Here is an 18,026-nt window from a genome sequence, read left to right as displayed (position 1 = left end):
CAAAATCGCAGAGTGTGAGCTGGGCTTTAGGATGAAAACAGTCCAGTTGAATAGGGCTGTCTCCAAAATGTGTCTATTGTTGACAGCAGAGAACCGAAGCTGAATCGGAACTTCAATACTTTATGGCTCCATTTATGCTGTTTAACTGTGAATTTATATTATTACAATTATTAGGGTGTAGGAGCTAAAATGCAGGGATAATTTAAGCACTAGAGGACAATGTGCACTGTGGTGAGTAGACATACAGTAGGTCAAAAGTTCACATTACATGATATTAAACTTCCCTTGAGGTTGTATTGGACAGGTACGCGATATATACTACTATATAGGAATATACTGCAAAATATAATGTGATATATTGCATAATACGTTTCCATATATTGGAAACTAGTGCTTATATTTTTCAATATACAGCAATATATGCATTGACAATATATGGCTATATATTGATACATACAAATATATTTAGAAATTAAGACAAAGATAAATCTAATATTCATAATGTTTTATCTTTTATTGAGTATATATTGCACATAGATGTTCCCATATAAATGTGAATGTATGCACACACATATATACACATTCACAGAATGAGTTAAAACAGATTTCTAGTTCCCAGCATGCTTTGCTTCTGACTGTTAAAGGAGAGTAAAAATGTTAAAATTAAGTGCTATTTCATGTGTTTTTGCTCAAGTTCAATATATTTTTTACACATGCAGTACCATATCTTATCACATGTACATCTATATATTATAAATTGTATTACTGAATATAAAATTACATATATTGTGATATAGCTACAAGTAAATATGTCACATATTTTTCAATATATGAAAGCAGCAATTCCTTATGTATTATTCGATATATTGTAATATATTTACAGAATAATGTAATAGTGTAATTTCTAATATACTGTTAAGTCATTTAATATATTGATCATTCATATACATAAGGAAAAATATTTTCTTTATGTAAGGGGGAACATATGGTTCTTACCATAACTCTTATGTTTAGTAAATGTTGCTTATCCATTAAATTAACAAGTCAAGAAACAGACATTGCTTTGTGGAAATTGTTTATTCTAACCTATGTCAAGAACAACTTACCACCCTACCCTTGTTATAGGAAAGCCACTACAAACAGTCATACATTTTTGTGATTCCTACATGATTTATGAAGTTATACAGGTAATAGAGAAGAGCAAACCCTTAAACATTAATTTGATTGTTTTGTTGTGCATTTCTGACAAACACTGCAATGTTTCTATGACACACGTTTGATCTTCATGCTGATAGATTTCATACCAACATCATTACCCTTCCAGGTTGACCATACATTTCCAATGCAGGCATAGGTGTTGTCTTGTCCCCATATATACACACCATTGGGGTTTGTCTTCATGCAGTCTTTGTACCAAAATGCCCCTAGACAAAGTTTGGCACAGTTGTTTTTGGAGTCATTGTCTTGGTCTTTGTCTAAGGTGGTGAACTCCTTACCATCATGTTCAGATAAAGAGTCGTCTGCAGAGAGGAAGAGCATCATTAAGGACAATAACTCAATGGAAATGATTTTTCATGAGTATAAACAGTGTTGAGTAAGTTACTTTAAAAAGTAATTATTAATAGCTACGTGTGACATTTTCAGCAGTATAATTCGATTACTGTACTAATTACTATCTCTAAAACGTATTGCATTACTTTAACCATGGCAGCTTGTACAATACAAGAAACCCTAGATTTTAATTCTTTGAAACAAATAATATAAAATTGCATCAATTATCCTTGAACTAACCAAGGAGTTTACATTAAAACATACATTTTAACATTAGACTTTAAATTTTGATGTTAAATCCACTATAAAAAATATTTCTGTAGTGTATACCATATTTAAGATGTAAAAATTTTAGTAATCCTTTACTTTTTCAAAAAGAAAAGTAATTAAATTACAGAATATACATAAAAGTGTCCTACCGGCTGCTCCATCAGTGAATCCAGAAACATGCAGTTTATACCCATCAGCTTCACTATCCACAGAGAAGGACGAGTACAGAGCGAAAATGTTTTTTTCTTGAAAGTCCTCCAGATCCACTCTCAGCATGTACTTCCTGTTGCGTGTCAGCTGGTACATGTTCTCCAGCCCTGATCATACACACATATGAAGAACACGTTCAACCAAACACTGGACATGAACATCCACACAAACACACATGAAGAACACGTTCAACCAAACACTGGACATGAACATCCACACAAACACACACACACTGTGAGATCTTACCCAGCCAGTATTCACTCTCCACATTCCCAAATCCTCTCTTGTACTGATCCCACGGCCGATAGAAATTCACACTGCCATCCATTCTCCTCTGAATCACCTGTGATGGGTTTATACAGAATAAATTATTCATGATGAATGTTCTGATGTGCGTTTAATGATCTAAAGTTACATTTGTACCGTCCATCCTCCTTTGTCTTCATCGTTCCCATCTGAGATCATCTGACAGTAAACCCAGGCATGAACGTCATGTGTTGGATAGATGGAGTAAATCCCACTGACTGTTTGTCCTGAGTTATAGATGGCAGAACAGTCCATTTCATCCTGACATTCTCTCATCAGTACAACCGGTAGAAGAGCTGCCAAAAACACCATCATCTACATGAGACAGAAAGAGATGAACATCACACTGAAATGAAGCCGAAGCTGTCAGAAATGTAGACTTATGAGGAACTTACTGCCATCTTCTCAGTCTATTTTCAGGAGATCACAGCAGAGATCTGTTTTATCTAGAAGAAAATAACATAAAAATCTTCAAATTGCCTATTTTGACGGTTTATTTTCTGAAAGTTGTTTATATGTCTGAATGTTAGATAAATAATGAAACAGTAACTCATCATTTGTGTTCTTCAAGCTGACACAACCATTCAGAGACTCCTCCTCTGTGTTAACATAGAAATTTCCATTACAAAGACCCATATTTTCAATGCAAATAAAATGCAATTTAACATGCAGTCACAAGCTGTGATTTCAGTGCCTTTAACACTAGAACCGCCACGGGGTAAATTTTACCCGTAGCTGTTTTTCAAATGTACGTAACAGATTTTCAACAAAACATTCAAGTCTCCCACCCAGTCAGCAAACAAATTTGGCCCAGATTTGGCATGCATATAAAAATGCTCTTTGTTGCAGTCACACATGTGTTTTTGTATGTGTGTGCGCGCGCGTGTTTTCTACATTGCATTTGTGATCTAGTACCAGGCCTTCATTTCTGTGTGAAAATTTTCAGACCTATGCTGGATTTATTATTATTTTTTGACAAATAAAAAAAAAATATATAGATTTTTTCGTATTTCCCATTCATTTTCAATTGGGGTCATATTGACTATCAGACTTCCCTTCTATGTACTATTTCTAACCCATTCAAACTCTATCTATCTATCTATCTATCTATCTAATCTATCTATCTATCTATCTATCTATCTATCTATCTATCTATCTATCTATCTATCTATCTATCTATCTATCTATCTATCAGACTTCCCTTCTATGTACTATTTCTAACCCAATCAAACTCATCTATCTAATGTTTCTTATCTATCTATCTATCTATCTATCTATCTATCTATCTATCTGTCTATATACACAATATTTGTTATAAAATGATCAAGAAAGACAAAATCAAGTGTATAATTGAAAGAGTAATTGTAAAAAATTTATAATTTTTTAATCATACAAATAATATATATATATATATATATATATTTTTTTTTTGTTTACTTCTCGTGTATTAATTCTGTGTTTTGGGAGATATGAAGTACTTTTGTACCTGTTTACCACAAAATCCTCAACTACACCATTAGCTTGCATGTGAAATATTACATTTTATGAATAAATCTCTTAAATGATGATCTAAATTAAATTTAAACTGTTTCTGGATATTGATCTAGGTGTTAGGTGTACAATACTGCCATCTGGTGGTTAGAGAAAAACTTGTAGAAATCACAGTTTTTGAAAGAATAGTGTAATGACCATATATATCCAGCAGAGGCCCATAGAGAGCCATTCATTTTTCTGGAAGTGGTCAACTGCTCCTCTCACAACTTTTATGATATATATTTGGTAATTATATATTTAAACATTATAAAATACACAACTTTTATGATACATATTTTTAATTATATATTTAAACATTATAAAATACATTAAAAACAGTATAAGTGCTCGCTTTTGCAATAATGCCACATAAATTTGCAGAAATGCCACACAAGTTGTCACTAAAACTTGATTGCAGGTACGTATTTATTTCAATCTAAAAAGTAAAATATTTTTGTTTGTTTTTGACATAAATGTAAATAAAATCAAAACGAAAAAAAAAAAAACCTAAACTAAAAACAACAACTGCAATAAGCAGATATGAATGGCGGGTATGTGTGTAAGAGAGTGTGTGTGTACGTACGTGAGTGAGTATGCTCGTTCCACATTGCATTTGTGCTCTAGTATCAGGCTTTGATTTTGTTGTGTGGACATTTTCAGATTTATGCAGAATTTATTGATTTTATTTGCCAATTTCTATAAAAATGCTCTTTGTTGCAGTCACACATGTGTGTGCGCGTCTTTTCTACATTGCATTTGTGATCTAGTACCAGGCCTTCATTTCTGTGTGAAAATTTTAAGACCTATGCTGGATTTATTATTATTTTTTGACAAATTTAAAATATAATATTGACCCCAAAGACCATATTAGTAAAAAAAAAAAATACATACCTTCAGAACAACCGAATTAAGCCCTTTTTTTTTTTAATGTGAATACAGATAGAAAATGTTGAAAAGTCACAAAATCTTATTCCACTGAGATGAAGGGAAACATTTTTTAACTAAAGAAAGTTGATTGAGGTCTTACTGACCCCGATACTATTTCTAATCCATTCAAACTCATCTATCTAATGTTTCTTATCTATCTATCTATAATCTGACTGTATCTATCTATCTATCTAAAGTCTATCTGTCTTTCTGTCTATCTATCTATCTATCTATAATCTGACTCTATCTATCTATCTTTCTATCTATGTGTCAAACTTTAAGCTTTTAAAACTACTTTAAACTTCAAACTATTTCTGACTGAAACCCATCAAACTTAAAACTTTTAACATTTTTCAAACTTAAACTTTTTAAACTTCTTAAACTTTTTTCAAACTTTTCAAACTTTCTGGTCCGTCTTTCTCAAGCCAACTTAAAGTTTGTCTCGACGAACTTTCCTATCTAGTTATTAGTGGTGCTTGCCAAAGGCAAGGCATCACTATTGTTATCTTGCATACTTATTATTCTGCTTCTTCTTATTCTTCTTCTGGACAAAAACTTCGATTCGCTACTCCTCCTGCACCGTTTGTCACAGACCCATGAATGAGGTGTCAAATCGACCAGCTCATTGAGGAGATGTGGGCTATATCTTTTCTAAGCGATCGGACCTACGAAGTTCGCACAGCGGACGAAAAAGCGGGCAAAAAATCCCATTGACTTACAATGGCGGAATGTTCGTGAATTTGAATCTCAACTGTCACTTTCTCACACACACACACGCAGGCCCTTAGGAACCCCCTCTCTCTCTCTCTCTCTCTGTAACACACACATTCATTTGACTCATCTTTTAAGTAACCAATAAGTATAATGACCAATGACCTTCATAGCCACGCCCTAGCAACCACTTAACAGCACCATAACAACCACCTCATAGACCTCCATTGAAAACAGATCAAAAAGGATATCTTTGGATAATAGTGTCAAATAAACATGCAGGTTTTGCTCTTTTGACTCGTGATCGCAAACAGGACTTTCCTCATGCATGCTACACATGCTAGCAGTGAATAGCTGCATGCTAATAGTGATTAGCTAAGTGTTAAATCAGGCTAAGAACATACGAATAACTCTATAAAACTACATAGTAATGATGTGTGACAACTACCAACCGCTTAGCAACACGCTTAGTAACCTCCCAGTTATAGAGGTGTGCTATATCTTTTATAAGTAATTGAGTGTACGATGTTCGTCTGCTGGATGAAAAAATTTGGGCGAAAAAATCCCATAGACTTAACATTGGCACAAAATTAGTGAGATTATATCTTTGGATCAGGAGGTAACAGAGACTTGGGGGAGGGCTCTTTTGACTCGGCCTATCAAGCAGCCAATAAGTACTGACATGACAACTTCATAGCTATGCCCTAGCAACCACTTACAGCACCCTAGCAACCGTAAAAGGACATTAACAAACTATTTTTCAGCACCCGAAACATTGTAGAAACATGGGGTAGGGCTCTGTTGATTCAGACTGTCAAATAGTCTTTAAATATCATGCCATAAACTGTATAGCCACACCATAGCAACCATATAGAGCACCCTAGCAACCATATAGCAACATAAAGAAGCCATATCTCAGCTCCACAACATCATACAGACATGGGAGTTGGCTCTCTACGATCATGCTGAAGGCTATATTGACAGCCTAGTGTCGAGTTTTGCCACTGCAAGCACCACTCACATTTTCTTCAGGAAATGTACATTCTAGTTATTATTCTTTTTCTGAGACTAAAATTTCTGACTGCTACTCCTCCTAGAGCTTTAACTCTACAAACTCCAAACTCAGCCCAAGTCTTGAGACTGATCTGACTTAGCGTGCTATATCTTTTCTAACTGATACGACTTACGGTTTTCATAAAAATTAAGATTAAAAATCATAAAAAATCCCATAGACTTACATTGGCTCATCTGAACATTCCGTCAAACTCCAACTGTCAAAATTTAAATCTAAACACACTGAAGCCCATTAGACTCAATCAGACTTCCCTTCTATGTACTATTTCTAACCCATTCAAACTCATCTATCTCTCTATCTGAGATCTATCTCACACACACACACACACACACACACACACAGACACACAGACACGCCTCACACACACAAACAAACAAATAAACAAACATAGACCTTTCAATCATAAGACCTGTTTTTCCTGTTTACACCTGTGTCCTTTGGGGGCAATATGACTCTGGATTCCAGACAAGGGCCACACATGGGCCATAACTGGCCCAATTCAGGGCCAGTTATGGGTAATTAACTTGGCTGAGACTTGGGCCAGTTATGGCCCATGTGTGGCCCTTGTCTGGAATCCAGACTTGGTACACACTAGGACCGTAAGTCATTGCGGTATGTGGGCCAAGCAATAGCTGATTGTGTGGGCCAGAGAAAAATTGCTATGTGGGCAGTCATTTACGTTTACTAAAATGATGTAATTTACAACCCAATATTGTTAAAAATTATTTAGATAAAACCAGATAAAAAAACTGAGCATTTATACCTATAAGTGCCGTGCGGGTCAAATTTACCCGCTATATAATGCATGTATTTTCGTGCTGTCATTTTCTTCCCAGGCAACACGTGAGATCACGCAATGATCACAGTGATATCACACCATTCTCATACGGTGATACTCACAGTGTGAGTAATATATGAGCTCATTGTGAACTCAAAAAGATGAGCGCGGTTCTTATTTCTGTCAGACATCTACAAAAGCGCTTATTGAGAATTAACAGATTTAGATGATGATGTTTTATTGTTTTGTTTGACGTTACCATCAATGTGAGTAGTGTTTGCTTTTAGTTGGGCTCTTGATGCTTTCATAACATTTTTTTTTCCTTGGGGCTGCTGTAACTGTTTGAAAAGCACACTTTTAGCTCACTCTTACCTCACATTGTGACCTCATCACGAGTATTCTGAGAGATCATGGTGACATCACTGTGAGATCAAATTGTTGACTGGGTCGCAGCTTATGTTTTAACGTTGTACATTTCTAGGCAACGCCTTTCACTCACTGATTTAGCGGTTATCAGTTTCATAAAGTCAAAATGAGTAAAATAAGGCGATTTATGGAAGGTTGGTATTAGAAACACTAAATGCCATGAGTGATGGAGAGTCTGATGGTAAGTTATGAGTCCTGGGTCGGCTCAGCATCTGATGGCTCATCTGACAGTGATCCAGACATCATATTTAGATGTTTTAGCCTAATGTTACTCATAATTGGTCAAACTTTGGTTTTATTATTTCATTTTTGTCTTGCCATATCGTTTATTGTTCGCTACCTATGGTGCTGCTATTTATTCTACTCTGGCTGTTTCCTGAAGAAAAAAAAAATTGATCTGATGTAATGAATCATTTTTTTGATTACCCAAAGTTTATTGTTGTTGTTCTCTTATTCAAATTATAAATTATATAACTAAACAAATTAATAATTGGGCCTAGGTGAAGCTGTGCACTTGAATTTGTCATAGCATCATCCTATGCAGTGTGGAGAATTATTATTGTCTATTGGCTATTTTAGTAATTTAAATAACATGGATTATCCTAATATATTGATTAATGACATTGTATTATAATATTACACCACTCAAATATTTACTACCTTCTAATTTTCGTTGTCAGTGCAGGCTTTTTTTTTTTTTAGCTTAGTCTACTGACCATTATGGATTAGGCTGCATTAAAAAGTCTTAAACATAAAACAACAGGGTGAAAATATAGTTGACGACTAGACATAATCATTTCATGACTCTAGACACTTCTTTGTGAAGACAGTGGCATAATACAGTGAAATAATATGTTCTTTAGCCATATAAAAACAGTTGCCATGTGTGCGGGTAAAATTTACACGCTGGCGCTTTTAGGTATACAGCGACCTCTGGCGGTTCTAGTGTTAATGGAAGCAGTCCATAGAACCCTCTGGTCAAAAGTTGTAAAAAATTGGACATAGATAGAGGAGCACCTGCCCAGAGGAAAAATGTATCGCTCTGTGGTTATTTTTCCCTAAGCTCAGGAGACTTAGTTGTGATTCTCATGTATCTCTCATTTTACTATCAATAGTGCTTCAGATATCTCTCTTAAAATTCCTTGGGAGAAATAAAAGCAAAAAAAAAAAAAAAAGTATAGGACTATATATACAGTGTTGGAAGTAACGCATTACAAAAGTACCGAGTTACAGCAAAAAGTAATTCGTTATTGTAGTGTACGGCATTACTAATCAATTTTCAGTAATATTTTACTCGGTACATGTTCAGTAACGCTTGCGTTACAACACACTTTTAGCCCAAAATTTAATTGTTCAATGAAAAAATAAAATAAAATAAAAAAACAGCAAGACCGTGAGACATTAACAAATTAAAAATGCCGCAAGTTCTATTTCCTGTTTGTGGTAAGTCAATAACCGTGTTTGATGTCCAAGTTTGTAAATAAAGACTAAATAACGACAGCTTCTCATTTATTTGTTTAGCGATTTATTTCATTCATCTCTCACTGGTGGAACTTTGTATTGTGTGACATAGTCCAGTGAACGTGATGTAGTACTGCCCATAAGGATATGCTTCCAATAGAGGTTTCTCTAAGCTCATGATACTAAGGATTGATTCTCAATGTGTCTAATATGTCTAATACAGTATGTCTCTTATTTGTCTTCAGATGTCTTCAATTAAAATTTTACATTTCACATTTGTTCTAATGTTGTAAATACTGGCTATATCCTTTAAATAGCATACAATTCAGAATATCAAGAGTTACATCATTAAATGTATCCTCAAATACCCAGCAATGTAAATGCAGCACATTTTCCAAACAGAGTAGAAAGGGAATAAGTGGTTGAAGTTTGTAACACATGTAACACTTGTTTGTATTGCAAACCCCATTTTGCATGCATGTAAATATAAGTCACGACTTCCTTACAAAAGACAACAGAGCTGTGCAGTTTATGAGCATAGGGCACGTAATTTGTTTTTGGAAATAGTCAGAGGCGGACAATCCAGGGGTCAGAAAGTAAAAGTCCTGCCATATGTTTATTCCACCCATGAACTCAGCAGCTGATTTCACCAGAGGAGGAACCAAGTCATTCCTTTCAAGTCACAAGCAAGTCTCAAGTCAAATCTCAAGTCCTCAACGAGTTAAAGTTAATTAGATAATTAAGTGACTAATTAAATGATGATTGTGAATTAGTGATGAACACCTGCTGTTATTGAGAATCACAGAGGATCAGATGTTGATGTTTTATTGGTTAAAATGATGCCACCATCATGGAGATCAGTGTTTGCTTTAGTTGGGCTCTTGACCCTCAGAGATCTCTGTGTTAGATCTCTTTCTGTAGCAATACATGTGCAGTTGTAAAGCAGAGAGATCAGTGCTGCACAATGAGCAACTATGCTTTTACAGCTGGACTGATTATGTTTTTTTGTTTTTCAGGTTTTGAAAAAGCAATCCTGTGATACTGCAGCATGCAAGAAACGCTATAACGAATTCATCTGAAGTCTATTGTATATAAAGCATATAAACACTTGAACTCTTCTGATATTTAGACACACCCAGACATCACGAACCAGCATATAAATCTCTACAATGGTGACAACCAACAAAATTCTTCATGCTGCAATGCATGCTGGTTAACACCATAGTAAAAACTCCCATCATGCACTGCAGTATGAATAATTATTGTCACCACCATTGAGGATCATATGATAAGTGTTCATGTCTAAAAGCCTGAGCTGATGCAGTACTTCCCCCCTAATATATAACCACTACAGTAGCATTTGTTTAATAGGACTTTTTTTCCCCCTGCAATTTAGTAATGCTGATCATCACTCAATAAATCAAAGTGAAACGCCTTCATGATGTTCATTCAAATGATTTAAACGCGGAAAGCATAAGCTAATCTGCTACATCAATCTTTTGATTCAGCAATGCACAAATCTTTGCTGTGAAATAATATTGCATTTGCTTAGAAACAAATTACTTTAAGTCACTAAAAGGGTCAAGAGCCGAACTAAAGCAAACACTGATCTCCATGATGGTGGCATCATTTTAACCAATAAAACATCAACATCTGATCCTCTGTAATTCTCAATAACAGCAGGTGTTCATCACTAATTCACAATCATCATTTAATTAGTCACTTAATTATCTCATTAACTTTAACTCTTTGAGGACTTGGGATTTGACTTGAGTCTTGTTTGTGACTTGTGTTACATTCCGCCCTCTAGTCTAGGGGTTGCAGAGCAGAAGTAACAAAATTAAAAAAAAAACGGTGATCAATAAATAAGTGAACGTTGAGAAATCTCCTTTTCCTCTATCCCAGCTGTTATCACATTCATCAGTAACACTTACAATAAAGTTCACACCAATCCTCTACTTATCACCATAACACAAAAGAATACCAAATGTCGAAAATAGACTTAATTATTTTATTTAAGGAGTTACCATAATCCAAAAGAATAACTATTGAAAAATGTACAATATCAGGGCAGTTAATCAACTTAAATAACCAAAGCGTCAGGAGAGAGCAAATGCCAAAATAACAAACAAAACAGTCTTTCTAAAGGTTATAACAAAATAACTTCCCTGCCAAAAGAAAACAAAATAAAATACAATAATCTTACCTCTCTCCCTAACTAAAGAAAACAGGTGAAAAGTTTAAAAGGGGCTAAACCCAAATAAAATCGGCGCCCAACTCCCTACATGGTTTCACAATACTAGATTCACACAGAATCTCAACATTAACGTTGCGGCACCCACACCTTAGGTTCACATATCACAGATTGCTCAAGAGCAAATAATAAAACAACGTCTCTGGGATAGCGGATAAGGGACTTCTCCTTTATCCCTCTTGCACACTGTGTAACAGGGAAGCCATGCTGCCGCTAATTGAAATCACCTGCAGATGGTTTGGACCGCTACTTAGCAGAGAGAGAGAGAAAGAGAAAAAGAGGGAGGAGAAAACATGTGACCATCTCCCAATATACACAATTACGTCAGGGGACGTAACACTTGAAAGGAATGTCTTGGTTCCTCCTCTGGTGAAATCAGCTGCTGAGTTCATGGGTGGAACAAACATATGGCAGGACTTTTACTTTCTGACCCCTGGATTGTCCGCCTCTGGAAATAGTCATGTACTGGATGCCTTTATCAGTAACAGGAAACCTGGACCCGGTTGCATGACAGCCCTTAAGCCAGGGATCCTCAAATCTGGCTCGCGAGATCCACAAATTAGTGATTTGTAGTGGACTACTTTTTTTTTTTAGTAACTTACACAACACTGTTGATGACATACAAAGAGTCTGCATATTATAATCAAAATCAACTATAGATCACACAATCGGAAGTTATTACAAGCACTCAATGATGGTTTAAAGTGACTTTTAAACAAATAAATTAATCATTACATAGATGTTCAAGTGTAGCTTGATGCTAATTGTACCTCTAATTATATTATATAGGATATTCTTGTAAGCATTAAATATATTTGTATTTCTGGTGTAGAACCAAACTTGATTTATCTAAATTTAATGCTGTAAATTGAGCAGCGGATGATACGAGATCAGTGGGGAACCGTGAGTGCCCTCTAGGCATTTTAAATTTATTTAAAAAATTTTAATAAATTCTTTAAAATGATAAACTTTTAAATATTATTTGAATAAAAGGTCATAATTTCTCATTTTATTTAATCAATTCATAATTTGACATCTAAATAAAATAAATACAATTTCTGTGGAAATAAACTCTTCAAATCTGCCTATTCATTGAATGCGTTATATGAACACCGCCCATTTTCTCCATATTTGAATGTTTCCGCCATATTTGAATGTTTCCGCCATATTTGAATGTTTCCACCATATTTGAATGTTTCCGCCATTTGCGGCTCTGTGATTGGTGGTCCAGCTGTGAAATTACAGAGGGCCAAGCAATATTAAATCAATGGGAATGTAATTTCAAATGACAGAATAACTGACCAATCATATCTTTCCTTTAAATGGGCAGGTCTTTTTATCACTAACTTTATGGCAAGTTCCACAAGCTGTGGGGATCTCTATCGACAAAAAAACAACAAAAAAAAAATGCTTATAAATATTATTCACATCACGATGACTAAAAATTATTTTACTAAAATACATTTACTGGGCTGCTGTGCCAATAATAATATTATTTATTATAAATCATGCTTGTTTGTCATGAAATATATTTCGCTAATTTGTTTTGCTGTGAGCGGAGCGCTGTCATGATATGCTGGCTTACATTAAACACACATTACATTTGTTGTGCACAGACCGATTGTGTGATGATGAATTTGTAATGAGGATTTTCATTTGACTTAAATTTAGCTATGTTTTATTTTGGTGATATCAGTCACTCTCACTGCGCTGTTTTCTTGTTGCATTTCTGAAAGTCGGTCGCACACCGGACTGTTATATTTTATGTTGTTGAATAAAGAGAGCTTGACTTTATGCACAATAAACACACCCACTGGACAATATTGCTTTCTTCGTTTACCTTTCGGGATCTCTTCAGCTTCCGAGGTCTTTCAAAGTTCCATAGCCCAAATGATAGAAGGCCTGGAAGGTGTTGTGAACATCATAGATGACCTATTAGTGTGGGGAGACACAATTGAGGAGCATGATCAAAGACTAATACAGTTGTTGAAAAAAGAAAACAATCTGAAATTAAACAGAAACAAATGCAAAATCAGAATAAAGGACATCAAAACCGGGGAGAAGGTCCTCACTGCAGAACACAAGATCCAGGGGGTGTGGTTGGATCTAGATCCAACTCCTCCCACCTTACATTTACCTAAACCTACCCGTCTCCACCCCCTGATCCCTAAACCCACCCATCCCCACCTCTAAACCTACTCATCTCCTCCCACTGGATGTGGATCCAACCCCGCCCCCTGGATCTTTGTTCTGCAGTGAGGGGCTACTGAAACCGGGTCCCCCGAAGGCAAACAATGCATTCACATGTACACATACATGACACGGGTGAGAAGCTCAGCCCCGCGCCGCGTCTAGAGCAATTCACGTATCGCACACCGCACGCGTCTCGTTCAGTTAAAGACAGCAGTCCAAAACCTTTAATCTATCCTCCAAACAGTCCAAAGTTCACTTCAAGAATGAGCAAGTGGTGTCAATGAGCTTGTCAACTCGGTGACTGAATGAGAAAGTGTGATCTATTGCAGTCTATATGAGGCACAGGCTTTAATAGTGCCACAGAAAGACAAATGTTTAGCTGAAAAATGCACAATACACAATCTTCCACACTGTAAAACCCAACAAGTTAGGGTAACTCAAAAGTTTGAGGAAACTGATTGCCTTAAAACATTTAAGTTTTTTTAAACTAATAGAGATGAGTACTCTGAATTTATTTCAGTTGAGTTCACTAAAATAAGATATACATTGCAGTTAAGTAATTAAGTGATTAATTAAGTGCTGATTGAGCATTAGTGATGAACACCTGCTGTTAACAAACAGAATCACTGACAGAGAGAAACACAAGAACTACAACTGACTCCAGCCACAGCCTTAGATGAAATCAACTGAAATAAAATGCATTAAATCTCAAGATCTGATTAAACAACCCCACAAACAGCATAACCAGCTCCACTTATTAATAACCAGACTGACTTTATTTCTGTCAGACATCTACAGAAGATCTTCTTGAGAATTAACTAAGGTTTAGATGTTGATTTATTGTTTCATTTGAAGTAACCATGTTAGAGACAATGGTGACCATTAAAAAAATATTATAATAATTTTGCAATGCATGCTGGGTACTAGCATAGTACAAAACTCATCCATGGCTCCCAGCATGCATGCATCCCAGCATGCACAGTTATATTAACTGACTATCACAGAAACAGTGGCTCTCAGAATCGCTTTTACTATAATCAATATGTTCAATCAATCAGAAATTAGACACAATGAATCTATGTTAAATCTCTATGAGATCAGCTCACTAATAGATGACTATCATTATAAATATATAACAACCAACTACTGATCATTTACTCTGGGCTTTTGAGTTATAATGAACATGCTCAAAAAATACATGGTTACAACAACCAAAGAAAAAGAAAAAACAGAACTACTAACACAGAAGTCAAGGGTCAAGAGCCCAAGTAAATCAGACACTGATCTCTAACATGGTTACTTCAATTGAAACAATAAATCAACATCTAAAATATAGTTAATTCTCAATAAGATCTTCTGTAGATGTCAGTCTTGTTATTAATAAGTGGAGCTGGTGATGCTGTTTGTGGGGTTGTTTAATCAAATTTTAAGATTTAATGCATTTTATTTCAGTTGATTTCATCTAAGGCTGTGGCTGAAGTCAGTTGTTGTTCTTGTGTTTCTCTTTCTGTCAGTGATTCTGTTTGTTATCAGCAGGTGTTCATCACTAATGCTCAATCAGCACTTAATTAATCACTTAATTACTTAACTGCAATGTATATCTTATTTTAGTGAACTCAACTGAAATAAGTTCAGTGCACTCATAATTGTTACATTTAAAAACTTAAAAGTTTTAAGACAATAAGTTTCATCAAACGGTTTGAGTTATCCTAACTTGGGTTTTTAAGGCAATTGGTTTACTCAAATGGTTTGAGTTACCGTGACTTGTTGGGCATATATCTTATTAAGTGAACTCAGCTGAAATAAGTTCAGAGTACTCATAACTATTAGTTTTAAAAACTTAAATATTTTAAGACAATAAGTTTCCTCAAACGGTTTGAGTTAACCTAACTTGTCAGGTTTTTAAGGCAATTGGTTTACTCAAATGGTTTGAGTTACCGTGACTTGTTGGGCATATATCTTATTAAGTGAACTCAGCTGAAATAAGTTCAGAGTACTCATAACTATTAGTTTTAAAAAAACTTAAATATTTTAAGACAATAAGTTTCCTCAAACGGTTTGAGTTAACCTAACTTGTCAGGTTTTTAAGGCAATCGATTTACTCAATCGGTTTGAGTTACCCTAACTTGTTAGGTTTTACAGTGCAGCTAAAGATGAAGTCATTATATACATAAAAAATAATTTGGGACAAATATAAAGTAATTTATTGGAAAACTGTGTGAGTGCCGCTCTGTGGCACGGAAGGATTTTGAAGAGCGCCCAGAGTCACAGCTGGGATCCGCGGACAGTCGCCAGTGGCGCTGCCGGTGTCCGTACACTCATAGAAAACAATGTGTGCGAATATTAAAGACATAGCACAGCACAACGCTTCTCGTCCAGTGTGTGACCGCCTTAAGGCTGGATTAGGCCTTATGACACCATAATAGTGGGAGAGACGGTTCGATACTATATGAGATACATATCTGAGAAAAAATATATTATTGTTTGGGCCACTTAGCGTGCAGGCGTGAATTAGCAGAAGATAAGCAATTTGCCTTGCTTTTTCGCATTGCGCTCAATGTGAACGGCATTAAGGGTCAACTTAAGGAACTTTAAGGTCCTTAAAAAGTCCTTAGTAACCATTCCACCTTAAAAAATTTAAGGGACCAATACAGCTCCCGTAAGCCATCTTAAACTCAAACACAATGGCTGATTTTATGTTGTTTATTAATATTATTATTATTGTTGTTGTTACGGAATAATTATTATTAGAACATTTACTTTTTAAATTATTATTAAGTCTTTATCTTTACATCACAACACAAAAGAGATCTTTGAAAGCAAAAGACATTTGCTGTCTCAGATAGGTCTTATGCCCTCCTTTACATAATAAAACAATTATTAAATTGTTCCAAACCAAGCGTTCCAATATATCCAGGCACAAGCTTGAATGTTACTCTGCTTTTTTTGGGGGAGGGTTTTTTTTTGGATTCTATTTTAGTTTGTTATTTCCTTTCCATTACAATAATCCACCCTGCTGGTGATAAAGACGTGAACAAGTTTCTCCAAGTCTTGACTGGACACAAAACATCTAATTCTTGCAATGTTTTTGAGATGATAGTATGCTGATTTAGTTACTGCTTTGATATGACTACTAAAACTAAGGTCTGTCTCCTGAAACACCCCAAGATTTTTGACTTGATTTTTAGTTGTTTGACCCCCTAGAATCAAGGTATGCATTCACCTTGAGAACTTCATCTTTGTTTCCAAATGCAATGACTTCAATTTTCTCCTTGTTTAACTGAAGATGCTATGACAAGATGGCGCCGCAGATGGCAGCCATGGTTTGTCGCTGCTTGGTACTTGTTCTTTTTTTGTTTGTTTGTCCTGTCTTAAGCAACTTTTTCCCGATCAGCTTTACCAGAAACGAACTCCTGGACATCAGAAACGGCACACCAAATAACTCTCTGCCAACATTTGAGCATTCAGACCTTTTACTGGACATTTTAATCGGAGGAGCTGCGTTCCTATACAAGCGCTCCAGCCGGCGCGAGGCGAGGAAGCGCGCGGCGCGCTCGTGAAACTCCGACAGCGGGGTTTAGGACTCCGCTGCCGAGCATTCATCTGGCGAATCTCCGCTTCCTGGCAAATAAATCAGACGAACTACGACTCCTCACCCGCACAAACAAGGACTTTTTAAACTCCGCTGCGCTTTGCTTCACGGAAACCTGGCTGAACGGAGCCATCCCGGACAGCGCGCTTCATCTAACGGGCTTCCAGCTGTTCAGAGCAGACCGCGTCACCGAGTCCTCGGGGAAAACGAGAGGCGGTGGATTATGTTTTTATATCAACGAAGGCTGGTGTACAGACGTGACAGTTTTAAAGAAGATGTGCTGCCCAAATTTGGAAGCTCTCTTTATTAACTGCAAGCCTTTTTATTCACCGGGAGTTTTCCTCGTTTATTCTGGTGAGTGTGTACATTCCTCCTGGCGCAGCGTGAGCGCGCTAGAACTGCTGGCCGATCAAATCACACACACAGAGCAGGGTTATCCGGACTCTTTCATCATCATTCTCGGTGATTTTAATAAAGCTAATCTCACCCGTGAACTGCCTAAATATAGACAGCACATCACATGCCCCACCAGAGACAGAAATATACTGGACCACTGCTACACTGTCTTAAAGGATGCATATCACTCTGTCCCCCGTGCAGCGCTGGGACTCTCTGATCACTGTTTGGTTCATCTCCTACCAGCCTACAGGCAGAAACTCAAATCTGCTAAGCCTGTAGTAAAAACTGTAAAGAGATGGACTTCTGAAGCAGAGCAGGTTTTACAGGCCTGCTTCGAACT

General features: G+C 36.1%; 1 protein-coding gene across 1 annotated transcript; it reads right to left on the bottom strand.

Annotated features, from left to right (window-relative positions):
* Window positions 1-639: 639 nt before the first annotated feature.
* Window positions 640-13,373, bottom strand: LOC131542795 (microfibril-associated glycoprotein 4-like). The gene is made up of 6 exons (XM_058779801.1): window positions 13,343-13,373; window positions 2,733-2,936; window positions 2,455-2,652; window positions 2,278-2,374; window positions 1,971-2,138; window positions 640-1,520 (listed from the first exon to the last, which is right to left on the bottom strand). Exons 2-6 carry the CDS (start codon window positions 2,736-2,738, stop codon window positions 1,264-1,266), a joined length of 726 nt encoding a protein of 241 aa, XP_058635784.1. The 5' UTR covers window positions 2,739-2,936; window positions 13,343-13,373; the 3' UTR covers window positions 640-1,263.
* Window positions 13,374-18,026: the final 4,653 nt, after the last annotated feature.

The sequence above is a fragment of the Onychostoma macrolepis genome, chromosome 01 (genome assembly GCF_012432095.1).
Source record: "Onychostoma macrolepis isolate SWU-2019 chromosome 01, ASM1243209v1, whole genome shotgun sequence".
Lineage (NCBI taxonomy): Eukaryota > Metazoa > Chordata > Actinopteri > Cypriniformes > Cyprinidae > Onychostoma > Onychostoma macrolepis.
The sequence above is the reverse complement of the archived record's forward strand: the minus strand, read 5'-3'. Positions and strand labels throughout refer to the sequence as shown.

Excerpts from the sequence above, each read along its gene's own strand:
- LOC131542795 (XM_058779801.1), bottom strand. Across the intron at positions 2,375-2,454 it reads AAGACAAAGGAGGATGGACG|GTGATTCAGAGGAGAATGGA; the intron begins GTACAAATGTAA and ends AACCCATCACAG. Across the intron at positions 2,139-2,277 it reads GGAGAGTGAATACTGGCTGG|GGCTGGAGAACATGTACCAG; the intron begins GTAAGATCTCAC and ends GTGTATGATCAG.